The 18581-nt window shown below is 31.7% G+C and overlaps 1 protein-coding gene and 1 long non-coding RNA gene across 2 annotated transcripts; one reads left to right on the top strand and one right to left on the bottom strand.

Annotated features, from left to right (window-relative positions):
• Window positions 1-10726: 10726 nt before the first annotated feature.
• LOC101266404 (dirigent protein 18-like) lies at window positions 10727-12497 on the bottom strand. Its single transcript, XM_004252961.5, has 2 exons — window positions 11968-12497; window positions 10727-11278 (listed from the first exon to the last, which is right to left on the bottom strand). Exons 1-2 carry the CDS (start codon window positions 12365-12367, stop codon window positions 10923-10925), a joined length of 756 nt encoding a protein of 251 aa, XP_004253009.1. The 5' UTR covers window positions 12368-12497; the 3' UTR covers window positions 10727-10922.
• A 4381-nt stretch (window positions 12498-16878) lies between these two features.
• On the top strand, window positions 16879-18257 carry LOC101266706 (uncharacterized). The gene is made up of 2 exons (XR_011213120.1): window positions 16879-17248; window positions 17719-18257. It is a non-coding gene; the product is annotated as an uncharacterized lncRNA (long non-coding RNA).
• The last annotated feature ends 324 nt before the right edge of the window (window positions 18258-18581 follow it).

Genomic DNA, 18581 nt, shown 5'->3' with positions numbered 1-18581 from the left:
ATTCTTGTTAACCTTTAAGGGGAACTACGTTTGACCTGATTCCTGCCGCAACGGGATACGTAGGCGCCACAAGGGCTCGGTCATATATCTCGTAAATTTTATTCCCCCCTTCTACAATAGAAACTGGGACAGAATTTTTTAGAGGGACTCAAAAAATTCTCCAGAAGGAACCTTCTCTTTAGCGGATCAAACTAAAGACATTTCGAATTTGCGACTGGGACAGAATTTTTGAGAAGATCTCAAAAATTCCGAGATCTGTGCGATTACAATGGAAAGAGGAGCAAGATACTAAACTGGGACAGAAATTTTGAGGATAGCCTCAAAATTTTGTCATGGGACTTCCCCACAAGTCCGGAATGCCTCTGAAATTCATTCGACAAGCGTCGGACTCAAGGAAGCTCGTTAAGCCTGACATGACATGACTTGGCATTGACTTTTTCGAGATACTATTTCTTAAAAAATTCCTTGCTTCTCTTAAAAATTTCCCTTTTATATTTCATCTGTTTTGGCATAAGATATTTTCTTATCTATCAAGAGTCGGGAAATCGGGAAATCAACCGAGGACGTCAAGACAAGGAGCAAACAATCGAAGGGATCGACACAGATCAGTATGTTTAAAACTGACAATTTTTCTGTGGATGCAGGTTTATAGCTTCACTTCGAAATCGGCCGAATTCTTCCGACTGATTGAATACGGAGAAGGAGAAAACTATCTCCAAAACCAGTGATTTTATTGAAAGCGGGAATATCGTTTGCGTCAGGATGCTTATGAATGTGTTTGTTTATTTCAAACCATTCTCAACAATGGGAAATTTACAAAATATCCAGTCAGATTCAAAGGTGAATCAAACGGGAATCTCAGCGAAGATTTCGTGATTTCTATAGATAGCGCTATTTGCATTGCGTTATCAAAGCAAGATGATTATTGTCGATCAAGGCCATGCATTACCTCAGAAGAGACGGTTATGCAATTATTATTTTATCATTATCGATCAAGTCGATGTATTATTTGGAGATCATCTTATCGTTACTATTCACAGGGGCGATATAAATATTCATGCATCACGAATTTATACACTGAAGAATCATGCATACCGGAATCATGCATCGCGGAATCATGCATCGCGAGTCAATAATTATGCATGACGAGAAGATTTCATGCCTCGTCAAAATTTATACATCGCGAGAAGAATTTATGCCTCGCTGGAATTCATGCATCGCGGAATCATGCATCGCGGAAATCATGCATCGCGAGTCAATAATTATGCATGACGAGAAGATTTCATGCCTCGTCAAAATTTATACATCGCGAGAAGAATTTATGCCTCGCTGGAATTCATGCATCGCGGAATCATGCATCGCGAGTCAATAATCATGCATGACGAGAAGATTTCATGCCTCGTCGAAATTTATACATCGCGAGAAGAATTCATGCCTCGCTGGAATTCATGCATCGCGGAATCATGCATCGCGGAAATCATGCATCGCGAGTCAATAATTATGCACGACGAGAAGATTTCATGCCTCGTCAAAATTTATACATCGCGAGAAGAATTTATGCCTCGCTGGAATTCATGCATCGCGGAATCATGCATCGCGGAAATCATGCATCGCGAGTCAATAATTATGCATGACGAGAAGATTTCATGCCTCGTCAAAATTTATATATCGCGAGAAGAATTTATGCCTCGCTGGAATTCATGCATCGCGGAATCATGCATCGCGAGTCAATAATCATGCATGACGAGAAGATTTCATGCCTCGTCGAAATTTATACATCGCGAGAAGAATTTATGCCTCGCTGGAATTCATGCATCGCGGAAATCATGCACCGCGAGTCAATAATTATGCACGACGAGAAGATTTCATGCCTCGTCAAAATTTATGCACGACGAGAAGAATTCATGCCTCGTCAAAATTTGCACATCGCAAGAAGATTTTATTCTTCGCTGAAAGTTATGCATCGCGAGAAGATTCATATCTCGCAGGAATTTACGTATCGCGGGAAGATATTCATGACCCGCAAGAAGACGTACTTGGATAAAGAAAGAGCAATACTTATCCATTGGCCTCGACTGCATTATGTTATTTCTTATAAAAATAAACATCATGGAGAGCATCGAAGATGACAACAAAAGAAACATCAATATCGCATCAGCATTTATTTATTTATTTCGACATCAAGTATGGAATACATTGAAGATGATATTGCAAAACACAAGGCATAAGCTTTATTTGCTGGACGTCAGACCGGTCGAGTCGACGTCGAACATGGAGGAGAACAATGAAGTGTCGACATGGTAAAAGACACTGTCTCCCATCCTAATTGCATTTTTTAAGCTGACGAGTTTTATCTCAGTCTTTGTCGAGAGCATCCAAAAGGATGAATTCTCCAAAAACCACAGGTGCGGACGACATCAAAAAGGATGCAGCACAACGTGGAACTTTTTCTTAGCAGCGAACTGGGACACAGTCCAAAGAGGAGTGTCAAACTCTTAGGACGCGAGCAGAGGAGCGACTTCCACCACAATCGAACCACCCTCTCGAGGCTTACGGGTTTTCTCTAGTTCTGTCAGTTTTTGTCTCGCTTCCGAAAGTTTTGTTTTATCGGAAGCAAGTTTCCAATCTGAGTGACAATACGCCAAAAGATTTGGAAATTATGTCCGTATAAGTTCTTAATTATGGGTGTGAAGCGCGCCACATTCATGGCTAAGAGGTTACAAGCCTCTTTTTCATACTCGTTTAATGTGTCACTCGTCCAAAACCGAAGGTTAGCTAGCATAATAGTTTTCCTTTTCCAACGATCGAGTCGAACTACACACAGCCTGATTCCGAAGGTTTAAGGGTATGTAGGCGGATTCAATGTTGAAAACTCGGCTGTATTCCAACATTCGCTCTCGAATTCTATTCTCGAGCATTTCAATACCTTCATAATCCGGTATCGAAGTGGCTTTGATTCTTTCAAAATCGTGCGATAAATCAATCTATTTGAACTACAAGTGGCCTGAATTCTCATATAGCCTGAGATATGTAGGAGACCCGTTTGCAAGGGTTCGTCCATAATTCATAAATCCTATGTCAAATCCTTTCTTTAAAATGAATGGAGTTGGTCAAAATTGGTTTGGTCAATTTCATTTTCCTTGAGTTGCTTGCATCAACCCAAGAAAAATGAGGGACAGTTGTTGACACCCAATTTTGACCCACATTGGTGTAAATTAACTATCGAGCTTCGAGAATTTTTAAAATTATTTAAGTTAATTAGTTTTATAAATCTTGCAAAAATTTTAAAAAAGAAAAAAAAAGAAAAAAAAAAGAGAAGAAGATTTTAAAAATATATATACATGTATATATGTATATGTATGTATATATATATACATATATATATATATATATATGTATGTATATATATGTATATAAATTAAAAATATACATAATGTATGAATTTTATGTTACTTCGAATACGCTTTGACATAATTTTCGATAATATATATATATATATATATATATATTTTACATAATTATGTATATAAGTAGTATATCTTACGATTATTTCACAATCATCAAGATATACATTTGAATGTTTTATTAAACTAGCCTTAGTTTAAATTAAAATTATACGTTTGAATCACTTTTATGATTTTTATAATTATTATATATAAAGAAGCTCGTTAATTAATTGATACGAATTCATTTTTTATTTTGGGGTTGGGCCAACTTGGATATTCATTAAACCAACCCATCCTTAACTTAATTTGTTTTAGTTTGGGCCATTCGCACAATCCTCAGCAGCCCCAGGCCCACTCCCTTCTACTCTATTTTCAGATTAAAGGCCCAATTCCTTTACAGCCCACCTTATACCCAATATTCCCCAACAGCCCACAAACTCAAGGCCCAATTTCCCTTCAGGCGGCCCACGTCCTTAATCCAACCCACTAAATTAAATCCAACCCAACCCAAACCACTTAACCCGCCCCACAACCCAAACCACTTAACCCGCCCCACGACCCAAACCCGTTTCCCCCTCTTTCTTCCTCCCCTTCCTTCATCCCAACAATTCCCAAAAAACACAGAAAAACAGACGCCATTCCGAGAACCCAGAAAAAACGCAGAAAATCTCCCTCATCTCCCCACGCTCTCGTCCCCCTCACGCGTCTTTCTCTCCCCCCTCCCATCGCGACCTGCAAAGAAAAAGAACAGAGCTGCGCCGAAAACGCAGCAAAGACAGACACCAAAAAATGCAGCAGTGCCGTGCTTTCGGCTGTGGCAGACCTGCTCTCTCGTCCTTGCATCGCCGAGATGACTCCACGTAGCTCGCTAGTACCACGATTTCATCTCAACCCTCCACCTCGCCTCAAACTCCCTTCCCGCTCGAAATTTCGGATAAGATTTTGAGATTTTGAATTGAGATGCGCGGAAACTCGTGAAACCCATCCCAATTTCAAAAACCATAGGGATTTTTCTATATAAACCCCCATTCTCGTCAGTTTGGGGGTTGGATTTTTTTTGAAATTTCTTGGGTTGAAAATTGGGAAATTCTGAAGAAGGAAATCGAGCTACTCTGTTATTGTGAGCGTTGGAAACATTTTGGTTTCTCTACTGTTGGTTTCAGAAGAACTAAGGAAGTCGGATTAGTTTTAGAGAGAAACACTCTGTTTCGTTAACGAGTGTTCGACAGTGGTGTTCCGTCGAAACGTCGTAGCAACCTCGGTGTGTCTGTTTCGTCGAGCGTAGGTGTGTCGTTCCAGCTCAGGTATTCGAGACAGAGGTTGGTTTGAGGTCGCGATAGTGGTGCTTCTCCCTTGCTCGTAGCCCCCAAGTTCGTTGCTCCCCAAAAGGTAATGTCCAGTTTATTTTAACGTAACTCGCCATTAGTATTCCTTCATCTACTTTTTCTTTACGCAAGCAAACTCATGTGTGGATATTCGAGATGCTTTGAGTGTTGTTGATCGCTGCATAAGTGATAGGCTATGTTATTGGAAGTACTCTGTGTTGGTTTGTTTCGTTGAAGTTCGTATGCTTTGTGTTCTACACCTATTTTCTGAGTCCGTCGTCGCGAGGCAGCCATTGTCGTTGGTTGGCTGACCTTGCACGATGTATGCCGACTCTAAATTTTATTTCACAAGCTGTTCTGGCGATAAGCATCTGTTTCCAGCAAGTTTAGATGGTGCTTTTGCATCTGTTTGCATTATGTCTACCCCTACTCTGTTTCGGCCTAGCTGTTTGATTTTCGGTTTCTTTCTCGCTCGAGTGTTTTTCATTTCACCTCCATTAGACTGTCTAGAGGCAGCACGACATGTTTCGTATGTGTTTTCGTGTCGATGACAGCTGCTGGTTCGTCGGATGTCTTTTATTCTTTGCTTGGCTCGTTATTGCTGTATTAAGGTGTTTGGGTGAGTCGAATGAAGTTAGCTAGTCGGTCAACGCACCTAATGAGTTACTTATGCGAGATATTCGTCTTCGAATATCCATGAACGCAGAGGATGGCGCTCGAGCTTGCTTTGCGTTTTCTTCGGCTTTATTCTATCTCGCTGTGGGTCTTTGCTGATTTTACGTTCCAGACGTTCAAATGTATGTCGCTGTGTTTCGTGTCGGTCTAGATGTCATTTTTTAAAGAGGTCGAAACCATGCTTATATTTTTTTAATTCAATTTTGTTGGTTACACTTCGTTTAAGGTTATTCTTCATTTCGACATGAGCCTAGTTGAGCTTAAACTCGTTTATTCATACAGTGTGGTGTGAATCTGTTTGAACTCCGCTTGGCTTAATCAACTGTTGGGTTCAAGTAGGAATTTACTTGATAGTCGATGCATCAGGAAACCTTTGTATAGTTGTTGTTATATATGGTGTGTTGGTTAAATCACTGTGAGCTTTGGAGCCTGTTCTCTTGAATATGTTTCTATTATGATCTTCTTCTTGCTTTAAGTACGTGGTTGAAACTCATGAGGGTGTTATTTATTAGTTTGAACATGAAGCTTTTGATTAGATTCGGAAATTAATCCTTCTCCGTTTCTCCGTTGCTGTTGGTTTCCTCCATTGTTTGAAATACTCGACTTGCATTATTTGTGTATTGTTTGAGTTCATTTATGTATTAAACTAATGTTGGACCTTTCTTGGTAAATCGCTAACTTCTATTTTTTTTTCTTCTTCTTTGCATAACTCTCTCTCCGAACGAGTCCAATGGACTCTCCCCTTTGGCATCTTTAAGAAAGGCCATAAAAGGCTTGATTTCTTTTTTGCTGAGTCAAAGTCATAAAATCCGGCGGACCGCTCCTCGAAATTGAAATCCTTTGAAGATTGAAGAAATTCGAAGAAGAGGATTAGAAGACGTTTTACTTTATTTTTTTATTTTGTATTTCATTCTGTAATGGGCATAAGCCCTTGTTGTTTCATTTCCTTGAAATTTATTTTGTATGTTTAGATTAGGACAGGTACGAAAGAGAAATGGGTCAAAAACCCAAAGAACTGGTGGGTCCAAAACTCGGTCAAGGCGAACAGAACCCGAGTTTGGACCCAAATCTCTCTCTCTCTTTCTCTCTCTCTTTTCCGTTTTACTACTTGTTTATATTTTTGCTTTAATTGCCTCTTAGTCTAGGACTAGAAAACTCCAAACCCCCTTCGAAACGTCTTTCTTTTTATCTAGTTCAGAACTATGCCTTGAAAGTGATAAATGTTTTCAACTCGTAAATTCGTCTAAAACTTTTCCTAAGTTCAAAAAAATTTTCTACAAGTTTGTTCGAATATAAAGTGTCTTAACCTTAAAAAATGAAATTTGCGAAGTCATTTCAAAACTTATAAAGTTTGCCTAGATGGAAAATCTTAAGAATAACGAAAAAACAAAATAGTCAAATAAGTTAGTCGTCGGAAAACCGTATTAACGGAGTATCTTAGGTGCCTTAAACACCTTCCTAAGATACTAATAGGAATCCCGAACCCCCTAAAATATTTTCAAAACGATTTTTTTCTGTTTAAATTGTTTTGAGAATAAATTTTCTTGATTTTTCTTAAAAATTAAGTGGCGACTCCTAAAGGTCGAAAATACCCTTTAAAATAAACTTTTTCGAAAACCACTTTTTTTCGATAAAACAAAAGATATTTGCTTTTTTACTAAGAAATTGTTCTAGTATTTATTTGAAGAGGATTTTACAAGCAAATGAATTAGTTACTAATCGAAGGTTATATATTAGTGGTTCATTTTCCATTTTACGTGTCGTTTAAAAAAATATATGAAAAGGAAAGAAGGGTATTTTAGTTTATTTACTCTTAAAGGATTAACAATGAGAAACTTTATGATATTTATACGTTTAAACAAAAAAAATCAAGGGAAAAATGAAAATAAATAAATTGATATTATTTTAATTTTATAAACTGACTAGTAATTTAGGACAATTATATGGACAAATAATATGAAGTAGAGTAAATTTGAAATCTCGAAATCAGCTATTTAAGGAGTATTAAATTTTTAGATGCTACAACTAGCTAGAAATCATAGATTGGAAATATTTTCTACCCCATTATTGAGCATTTGAAAAAAAAAATTAGTGATAAGAAAAAGGAAATTAAAAGGTAGAGAATTGAATCCTTGCTAATAAAATGAAATTACGCTAAAATAATAATTAACTGAATTATTAAAATTTTAATTCAAAACAAGATACACATGTAATATTAAAAATCATCAATTAGTTGTTATACCAATTAAATAACATAATTTTCAAATAACAATAAATCATATGATAATTAAGAATTATATAATCCAGAAAGATCATAAATTTCGAAATTTAGTTATTATTTTTTTAAAAAAGGATATGTATTTGTATTTCTTTCGATAGGTTTAGTCAAAGACCATAAAAGTTGACTACTCATATTGTATCATAATTTATTTAGAACTCAATATAAAATTATTATTTTTAAAAAATTTATAATTCATAAAGCATATATCTATTTATTAGACACCAATAATACTAGTGATATTTAATTCAACCTCACATTATTTCAATAAGACTAATCAAGTTGTAGATTGTTTGGCCAAATTACCTTCTAATGTTGTAGAAGGGTCCTTTTTTTTAAATAAAATATTTTTCTCATAAAATATATATCTTTGTGATGAAGAAATTCTACTGGTCTATAAATAACATGTGAACATGTAAATTTTGAATGGTTATCAATATTATATTAACTGCCTATCTAGTTTTTTAATATAACAAAAGTATACACAATATATATACTATTAGTTTATATTATATGTCTAATATATGTACTTTTAGTATAAAATATATAGTTTTGCGTTGTTAGATCCACAAGATAGTGTCACGTAGGCTGAAAAGGGGTAAAATTTTTTAATAAAATAACTTCAGGGAAGATAATAGGACCTTAATATAGTATAAGTGTGTATCTGAAATTTCAGACATATGTTGAAAGAATACTTATGCATTGTATCATATATATATATATATATATATATATATAACGAATAAAATCTCTTTATAAATATTATAATTTTTTTTTTTACGAAAGAGATTCAATATTTAATCGTTCTTCGATCTTAATAGGCTATGCCCTAGGGAACCCACGTATTTCTTCTTCTCCAATTTATTTTCATGCATTATTTAACAACTCCTATCTATTATCAATCATAGGGTACTGTACTTGACACGCTGTTGAAAAATTAGGTTTGATAATTTTAGTTTACGATTTTTAAAATATTATATCGTTATTATATTAAATTAATTTTGTGTTAGATATATAAAAATTCGATTTTAATATTTTACCGAATGATAAAGCGATGATCATAGATCGATCAGCTTCCAGTTATATATATTTGTATGATAAAAATTATGACTTTGACTTTCCAACAAATGTCTCAATTATATTATACTAATATCTTACACTAATAGAAATATTTAAAATTAAGTACGAACAATCCTCTTTGCTAAATAAATCACCTAAAAATACCATTTAATATATTAAAATAGAGTAGTCGAAATTTCAACATCTAAATACGATAGTTATTTAATATCTTGTAGTTGTCCTATTATAATTGGTTTTATTCTAAGTTCTAACATATACTTTCAGACAAGAAGATGATTTTTATAATTGCCTCCTATCCTTGTCTTATTGATTGCTTCTATTCTAAGTAATAATCTTTTTGGGCAAGTAATATTGGGCAAAAAAAAGAAAAAGAAATAATGGGATCGAAAATTTATCGAAATTTAACTAGTTTAGTACTTAATTATTTAGAATACATTTTAATTTGTAATGTTGTGAATTTTATCACATTTTGGTGCATTCTACTACGTTCAGATACATGTATCTCGGAATACATAGAGTGTGTAATTTATTTTAGATATATTGTATTTAATTAGTGAATTTATATGCATTTGAGATAAATAACAAATCTCTCTCGCCTCACTTGTCTCTGTTCGATCTTACTCACTACTCTCCTCTGTATTTGGTATTCCAAATACATGCGAACCATATTAGAAACATACATATGCATGTATCTAGTGTATATTTAGTGTGATTGCATGTATTTGATATTCATAACTTTCTCACTCATTTCTCTCCCTATTTTAGTGTACCTGGTTGCGAAAATGTCTGTATCTTCTTCAATATATATTAAAAAACTTTTAATTAGTGGTAAGATATGTAATTATTTAAAATTATAAATATAATAGATTTATATAATATAGATATATATCTAATAAATAGTTTTTTCAAAATATTTTATTGCTAAATGCCATTATAATTTTTTAGACTTGACATATTTTTCTAAAAATAGACATTTACATTTACACTTGACAGAAGTGTCTTGACATGTCTCCATTATGCCTAAAATGAATAAATCAAGAATAGAGCTAAAAGATTAAAAAACAAAACAAATGGAAGACTCCATAATTATGAAGTGAAAGAGCTAGAAATTATGGACTGAACCATATACTTTGTGTTATATATATAGTTTTTATGTTAACTTTATAATAAATTAAATCAACTTTTAAAAAGCCACAAATAAAAATATTTGACGAAAGTATTTTTTTTTAAATCAATTTAAACGGGCTAGTAATTAGTCTATTTTGCACGTTAGAAGTTGCTTTTTATACATATAGGTGCTTGAAAAACACTTCGTAGAGTTCAAAAATTAGACTACAATCTTATAAAAATATTAAGTTTAAGAGGTTATATATTATGTAAGTACCTATCCATATCCTATTGTGTTTGATTTCATTCTAACTATTCTTTTTGGGTCGTGTCAGGTAAATTGTTCAGTCAAATAATGATATCGTCGCACGATTTTAAAATAGTACGTTACTAAGATTTATTTATTTATTCTTGAACTTTTTTTCGTATTACTAATAGTGAGGATAAAATTAAACAGCGCACTTGTAAGATAATCTATTATTTCTCTTATGGTACATATATTCCATTTTACTTTGAAGATTAGAAATGTATTATTAGGGTATATAAAGGGATTAGAAACATCTGCCTAGCTCTATGCATTACTTTGAAGATTTTGGATTTAATAAAATTTGGATTATATTTAGACATTATTTTCAACTAAAAGAAACAAATGCATATTCAACCAATAAACAGATATTATAAACATTTTTAAGTTTAAAATTTGGACTATATTTTGACATTATTTCCAACTAAAAGAAAACAAATGCATATTCAACCAATAAACAAATATTATAAACATTTTTAAGTTTTGACTTTAAAATATCAAACACAAACTCTTCTCCCAAATAGTGGACATGCAATTATTGAGAGGATATATCATATATGTTTGTACTCAATTCAAAATTAAAACATTATAAGAAAAAATAAAACACAAATCAAATTCATTTTTCACACAATTTATAACAATCCACCATTCTTGTTTAAGCCCCTCGATCGAACAAAAGCCGTTTGATCCTATATAAAAACGCGTACTCATCGTGGTCGTCCCTCAGTAAGATGAACAGTAATCCTTAACAATGTCTCAGCACCATCAATAACATGTTGCCCTGTTGGTATAAGTGAACGAATCTCCGCGAAACCACAAGCATTTTTAAATTTACCAGTTCCTCCTGTAACTGATATTCTTGACATTGTGCTTCCAATTCTATAAACTCCGAAAAAATTGAGGCTATCGCCATATTCGCCTCCTTCCATCATGGCGGTAAACGCCATCATTTGAGTACTTCCATCTGCAGAACTTGATACATATACACCTTGTGCTTTTCCAAGGTTTTGTGTGCCTAACTCAGGGGACAATGTCAAGTAGTCATCGATAACTGTGATGGTACCTGTCGTGACATAATATAAAACGTAAGTGTTATTGGATTCAAATTGCACTTCCACCTTTAAAAGTAAGAGATACTTCCACCTGGTTGACTAATGAAAAAGAATCAGGCGCTCATGTTTGATGTATAGTCAAAATAGATGAGATGGTCAGACTATTCAATGTGTTTGGCCAATAATAAATAATCATGTTGACACGTCATTGAGACATGGTAAAGAACACACTATGTAGCACAAAAAATAATTTTTAGCGGCAATAAATAGACACATTAATAAAGAGTGTTAAAGTTTTTACCGTCATTAGTTAAATGTCATTAGATATAACGTCGCTAAAATCTTCAGGGATATATATGGCTGATTGCCGAAAAAAATATATATTTAGCGACAATTGTTTATTAATTGTTGCTAAAGCTTATTTTTGATGTACTGATCCTAGGTTTTAATACCGCAAGGAAAAAGGGCAATGAAAAAGAAGCAGACCTACACGTGTGAAGATCATGTTGAGACATGATATAAATGTAATCAAGCAAGTGGTTCCTATGTTCGAATCTCATCATCACCGAAAAAAAGAAAAAACTAACCAATAAAAAAGAATCAGAACAATACGTGAGAAAACATATCAAAGATATAATATAAGTTATAAGGTAATCAAGAATATAATAGTATCTCTCTAACAACTTAAATTTTTACGTACCAAACCCGAGGCCCAATCCATCAGGGCCTAATTGAGTAGTCACACCACTAGCTTGGCCATTCTGATTTCCAGCAAATATTGTGCCTGCTAAGCCAGTTCCTAGTGGAACACCATTGATATTAAATGTTGGAATTGCACCATTAGAATTAGGAATTGCTACACCATCTGTAGGTGGTTGAAAACCTAAAGGCCTTGCAAAAGGAACTTGTCCACTATATATATTCCCTAATAATCCGGTAATTGGTCGAGCTGTTGGATTATTTCCTCCCAGGATATCATGCATGTATAACTCGAGTATCGATCCTTCGGGAACTTGAGTGTCAATAGCAACAACAAGGGGTGACAATTTGGTTATGGCTACTAAGAAAATTGCAAAGAAAATGGAATATGGTGATAACATTTTGAGATTTTGGTTATAGGGAAAAATAAAGTTTTCTTTTTCTTCTTTATGATTTGTTTGATTGATTATGAAATTATGGTCAAGATTGAAACTTTATATAGATATATAATCATAATAGGACATAATAATGGAGTTGTTGTGATATAGAGTTATGGTGCAATTGTTGGAGTTATTCCAACAAAACCTAACATTTTTTTGTGTCATTATTCATTATGTTAACAATAAAAAGTTGTATACACATGATTAATTTGTGTTATAAAATGTGTTAAGAGTGAGTTCGTTACATTTTGTTAAACAAGGATTAGCTTATTTATTGAACCTAATCCATCTTTAGTTCTCCCTTTTATTTATTCTTATGTTTACCTTTCACCATTATATTCCATAGTAAAGCAACTCCACTGTTCGTACCTTTTTGTTTTGGACTATTTTTTATCGAGTCGAGGGTTTATTGAAAACAGAGTAGGAAAAAAGTTTGCATATATTCTAGCCGCCTAGTGCCTCTCTGGTCTAGACCTCATAATTTTATGGGATTATATTAAATATATTGTTGTTGTTGAATATGAAAGACTTATATAGATAACCCCGATTAGATTATAATTAAAGCGTAATTGATTGATTGATTGATATTGATGGTTTCTAGGAGAGTAAAATAATGCATTTATTCAAAACTCAAAAAAAAAATAAAATCATAGTCCCAAACAAGTTAGGGATCGGAACGAATAACTAACCACTTTATAAATTAATGAAGTGGTTCCCATTTGTAAGGATTATATTTCTTTCCGCTAGCATCTTCCAGAAAAAACCCTTGATCTGTCACTGTCCATTTACATAAAAGAGTCCGAGTACTAAGCGGTGAATCTCTAATACATCCTTGGAAGTTATTGAATACTTCAAAAGCTCTTTCTTTTAAACCCCACCAAAAATGACAAAAAAACATTGTGTTGGCAAAATATTTCTCTTTGAATGACCATTCAAATTTGTTATTTGGACTAAGGTCATGAAATCCCATATCATTATCTTTAGAAGCACAATGAATTTTAATACTATTAAAGGGAAATTTAGTAGGATCAATGTTATTCACAACTTGAACTTGGAATGAATTAACACTTTTTAAATGTAAAATATTTATAAACAATATGATCAATAAAAGAAAAGGTGATTTGATGTATGAAGAACTCATTTTGTAGGGTTTTTTTTTTTCTAAGGAAATTGTTAGTTTAAATTTCTTTGTTATTATCAATAGTACTTGAATATATAATGCAAAATTATAGCATTCAGTTACAATGTAATGGTAATGAGAATTTTTATGATGAAATGTGAATTATATAAGTAAAGGCCATAAAAATGCTAATTATTTTTCGTTACGATTATAATCAGTCGATAATTCATGAGGTATACATTTTTTTGGTTATTTGAGTTGTTTTTTTAGTTCATCTCCTATTGTTTATTTATGAGTCTCCTTGAAAGATTTCACATAAATGTAAACGTATTAGATAAGCCTGGTATGATGAGCTCGATTAAAAAATATATTAATATGTGAATCATGATCGATCATCGACCTCCCTTACCACTTGTTGCACCAATTTAGACACCTTTACGGAGAGTTAGTCTTATTTTGTTTTTTCTTTATTATCTATAAAGAGGTCCATTACAGATCAGAGAATAGTTTATAGCCCAATTATTGAACTTAACCCATCTTAATTCTCACTTTAATTATTCTTAGTATTATATTAATTTCTTCGTTTTTCTTCCAACGTTATTGTAGCATAATATAGCAACTTAATTAGGGATGACATAGAAGCGACGCGATTATAATTTTAAATTCATGTGGAACAATATGGGTATAGAGTGGAAATATAACTCGTCAGGTGTCAATCACGATATTATTTTTTATTGTAATGAAATATGAATAGTTAACTTTTTCCTTTTAATTTATTTAGTATGTAAAATTTATTGACTTAATTAATTGAGATGTATATCGCATATAACAAGTAAATTATATGAAAAGTAACTTTAAGGAATGGACAATTTGCTTGAAAATTGTTATGGAATAAATGAAAATGAATAAAAAATGGTTTTGCTACTATAGATTATAGTCTCTCTAATTCCTTCTTAATTAGTCACTTGTGATTAGTTATGATTAAGGATGATATTTAATAAACTTCATGTACCATCTACTACTTAAGAATAAATTGTAAAGTGAAACATATTAAATCAAAATAAAACACTTATAATTATCAAATATTTATAGATATTAAATAAATTTCTTAGTATATATACAGGATCTAGATTTTCCCTATGCGCATTACATATAACAATGCGTTTATTCCTTCAATAATGTACACCATATAAGAATATTTAAAACTCAAAAAAAAAAAAAGACACACGCTTCACAATCCCAAACAAATTAGGGATCAGAGCGAATAATAACTAACTATTTTTACTTTTTAAGAGGCTCCCAAGCATAAGCAATATATTTCTTTCCTTTATCATCTTCCAGAAAAAATCCTATATCTGTTATTGTCCATTTACATAAACGAGTATCGGGATTGAGTGGTGCATTTTTGATACATCCATGGAAGACATTAAACACTTCGAAAGCTCTTTCTTTTAATCCCCACCAAAAATGACAAAAAAATAATGTGTTAGAAAAATATCCTTCTTTAAACGACCATTCAAATTTGTTATTTGGAGTAATGTCATGAAATCCCATATCATTATCTTTAGAAGCGCAATGAAGTTTAATACTATTAAAGGGAAATCTAGTTGGATCAATATTATTCATAACTTGAATATGGAATGGACTTGCAACAACATTTTTTAAATTTAAAATATTTATGAATAATATGATCAATAAAATAAAGGGTGATTTGATGTAGGAAGAACACATTTTTTAAGTTTTTTTTTTTTTTTTTTTTGAATTTTGTTAGTTTACATTTCTTTGTTATTGTTTGTATTTGAATTTATAATGCAAAATTACAACATTCACCGTTAGAATGTAATGGCAATGAGAATTTTAAAGAGGAATGTGAATTATATAATTAAGGAAAGCCATAAAAAATGCGAATTATTTTCGTTTATTTAGTGAGGCTTAAGATTTTTTTTAGCGAAAGAATTAGGATTTTCGTGAACGAAATTTAAAATACGAAAAAGTAAGCATACAAAATGAAGGTCAATGAAAGTTCAATATCTATTATATATATATATATATATATATATAAAAATTAAAAAAAATAATTTTAATCATATATAAACAATATAATTTCTTGTCGAATTTTTTTTAACCCCCGGTACTTTTGTTTAGTGTGTACATGTGACTAAATTATTATTTTGTGGTTTAATGTTGTATACTATATATAAACTTTGAAGGTTCTTAGAATTATAACGTAAACTAAACTATATGTAGAAGTTGCATATTAATTTGTTTATGAACTTCAATCGATGCATATACTATTGTACATATGGCTGACTAATTTTTTATTTTATTTTTATATATTATAGATATGAAAATCAGTAAATTCATTTTTTTATTGAATGGAAAATTCAGTATAGCTAATTTGTTTATTTTGTGGAAAAATTTTAGATTATGATTTATTATTATATCTCCGTATATTAATTTCTCGTGAATCCACACACCTATTTTGCATGTGAATTACAATTTGAACATGAAATATTTTGGGAACACAAATATTATGAAGTTTGAAGCTTCTTACTAGTAAAATATTTATGAATAATATTATCAATATTAGGAAATGTTCTTTGATGGGGAAATAACTCATCTTATGAGTTTTTTTTTTCATTGGGCTTATCGAGCGATACATTACGATAAAAATAACTTTTAACGATAATAAAGAATATTAGAAACTTTTATTAAGTATTAGTTAATTGTCAGTAAATCTTAGATTTTAGCAACATTTACATTCAGATATTGTTGAGAAAATATATAACTAATCTTATATCTTGTGTTCTGATTTATTTTTTAAAAAATCTTAATGTTAAAAGAAATTAATGGGTTTTAGTTAAACAAAGTCCAATTTGCCTTTTCAAGTTTTCAAAGAGTCATTATATTAATAATAATTAAAAATAAAGGGTTTAGTTGAAAATATTACTGATTCTAAAGAATTTTTGATATTTTTGGATTAAAAAAATCAGTTGACTTTTTCATTTACATTCTTTTAAAATGATAACGTACCTAATCATCTACTATCAACTTTTTTATTCTATTATAATATTACATTTGTTGATCAAATTACTATAAAAAATAAATTATTTAATGACAAACATAGACTAAAATTTATTTTCCTCACGTGTCTACGTTATATAAGCGGATAAATTAAATTTAAACAAATTAAAATAAAATGAGTTAATAAATAGATAAATATGTTATTTTTACGGACTAATTTTATCATTCAGGCACAAAGAGTATGAGGGAATAAAAACTTATTTGAAACTTGCAAGTTGCAATATTCCCTAAGAAATACTTGTTATAAATACTACCTAGAGCAAGTGAGTTTTTTCATTCTTCAATTTTCCACTCAATAGTTAATATTTCATCTTTTTTTTTTTTTGGGAATGGAAATAGTAAAGTTAATAGGTACTCCTTTTAGTTTTTTCACATATAGAGTTATTTGGGCATTAAAGCTAAAGGGAATAAATTATGAGTATATAGATGAAGACATGTCCAAGAAAAGTTCTTTGCTTGTAAAATACAATCCAATTCACAAGAAAGTTCCAGTTCTAATCCATGGTGACAAGATAATTTGTGAGTCTATGGTCATCGTTGAATACATCAACGAGACGTGGAAACTGAATCCATTACTTTCAACTGATTCATATGAACGAGCCACATCTCGATTTTGGGCTAAATATATCGAAGAAAAGGTATGGTGTTATTATGATCAATATTTTCTATTGTGAAGCACTACTAGCAATTCACAATTTTCTTTTTTTCAATCCCGCTCTATGAGCTCCCACCTTTTTGATTCCTTGGTAACTCGATTCCACAATCTTAGGATTAGAAGTGAACAATGTTTACCATCCGAGCAACTCCCTCTTGTTCCGTAATTAAAAAAAATGAGATTACATATATACCTGTTGAACCCCCCTCCCCCTCATCCCCTCGTACATAAATTTCACGCCTAATTAAATTAAGACACTTAAATTGAAAATGAAACATCATCGACTCTAACGAGTATGCAAATGGTTCTTCTTAGTTAAATTTACTCATCCTTCTTTGTTTCCACTTAGCTAGTACTCAAAACTCACACTGTTAAATTTGTCGAGGATATAATTAAGTAAATAAAATGTGATATTACTTAACTTTTTTTTTTTTTGGTTAAATTGTGATGCAGTCGCATAGTTCATGGAATGTATTTTGTTACACTGGAGAAAAGCAACAAAATGCTATAAAGGAGAGCCTTGAAATGTTCAAAACCATAGAGGAAAATGCTTTGGGAGAAAACAATATATTATTTGGTGGTGAAAATATTGGATTTGTTGACATAGCTTTTGGAGGTTATTCTCTTTGGATGGAAATTATTGAAGAAATTGTTGGGATTAAGTTACTTAATCCTCACAATTTTCCTCGTATTAACAATTGGATAAAAAAATTCAAAGAAGTTCAAACAATCAAAGATAATTTACCTAATCGTGATGAGATGTTTGTGTACATGAAAAATGCTAGGGGGAGGATGTTAGCATCTCCTTAACGAGGCAGGCTCGAGCTTTGAGTATAGAATCGTCTCTCTTAGTCAGAAAACGCTTTATATTTCTATGTGAGACTTTCCGGTGAATCACGTTAATAAATTTATGGGTTCATGTTGCTTAGACCATGTATTTCAATAAATGTATACGAATCTTTACCTTGGAATCAAGTCGATTTGTTCAGTGATTATTGTATATTAATTTAAGATTGTTGTAATAACTCACAAACACAAAATTGTAGAGCAAATCGGACTTCAATGAAGATATAAAAATTATCAAAAAGAAAAAAGGAACATAGTTCATTAACTTTTAGGTATTAAATAACTAGGTTTTTCGATCTTGATATATGAACTCTTTTTATGCATTTTTATTCTATGCAATCGTCGAAGAATATTGTAAAGAATATGTATGATATGTTTAGAATCACAACAACTTTAAAAATGGGTTTATATATTTAAAAAGAAAACACTTTAGATTGTTATAGTCACAAGAAAATCGTAATATATTTAGA

This window comes from Solanum lycopersicum, chromosome 12, assembly GCF_036512215.1.
Source record: "Solanum lycopersicum chromosome 12, SLM_r2.1".
NCBI classification, from domain to species: domain Eukaryota; kingdom Viridiplantae; phylum Streptophyta; class Magnoliopsida; order Solanales; family Solanaceae; genus Solanum; species Solanum lycopersicum.
The sequence above is the reverse complement of the archived record's forward strand: the minus strand, read 5'-3'. Positions and strand labels throughout refer to the sequence as shown.

Excerpts from the sequence above, each read along its gene's own strand:
- LOC101266404 (XM_004252961.5), bottom strand. The coding sequence starts at position 12,367 with ATGTTATCACCATATTCCATTTTCTTTGCAATTTTCTTAGTAGCCATA. Across the intron at positions 11,279-11,967 it reads TGGATTGGGCCTCGGGTTTG|GTACCATCACAGTTATCGAT; the intron begins GTACGTAAAAAT and ends ATGTCACGACAG.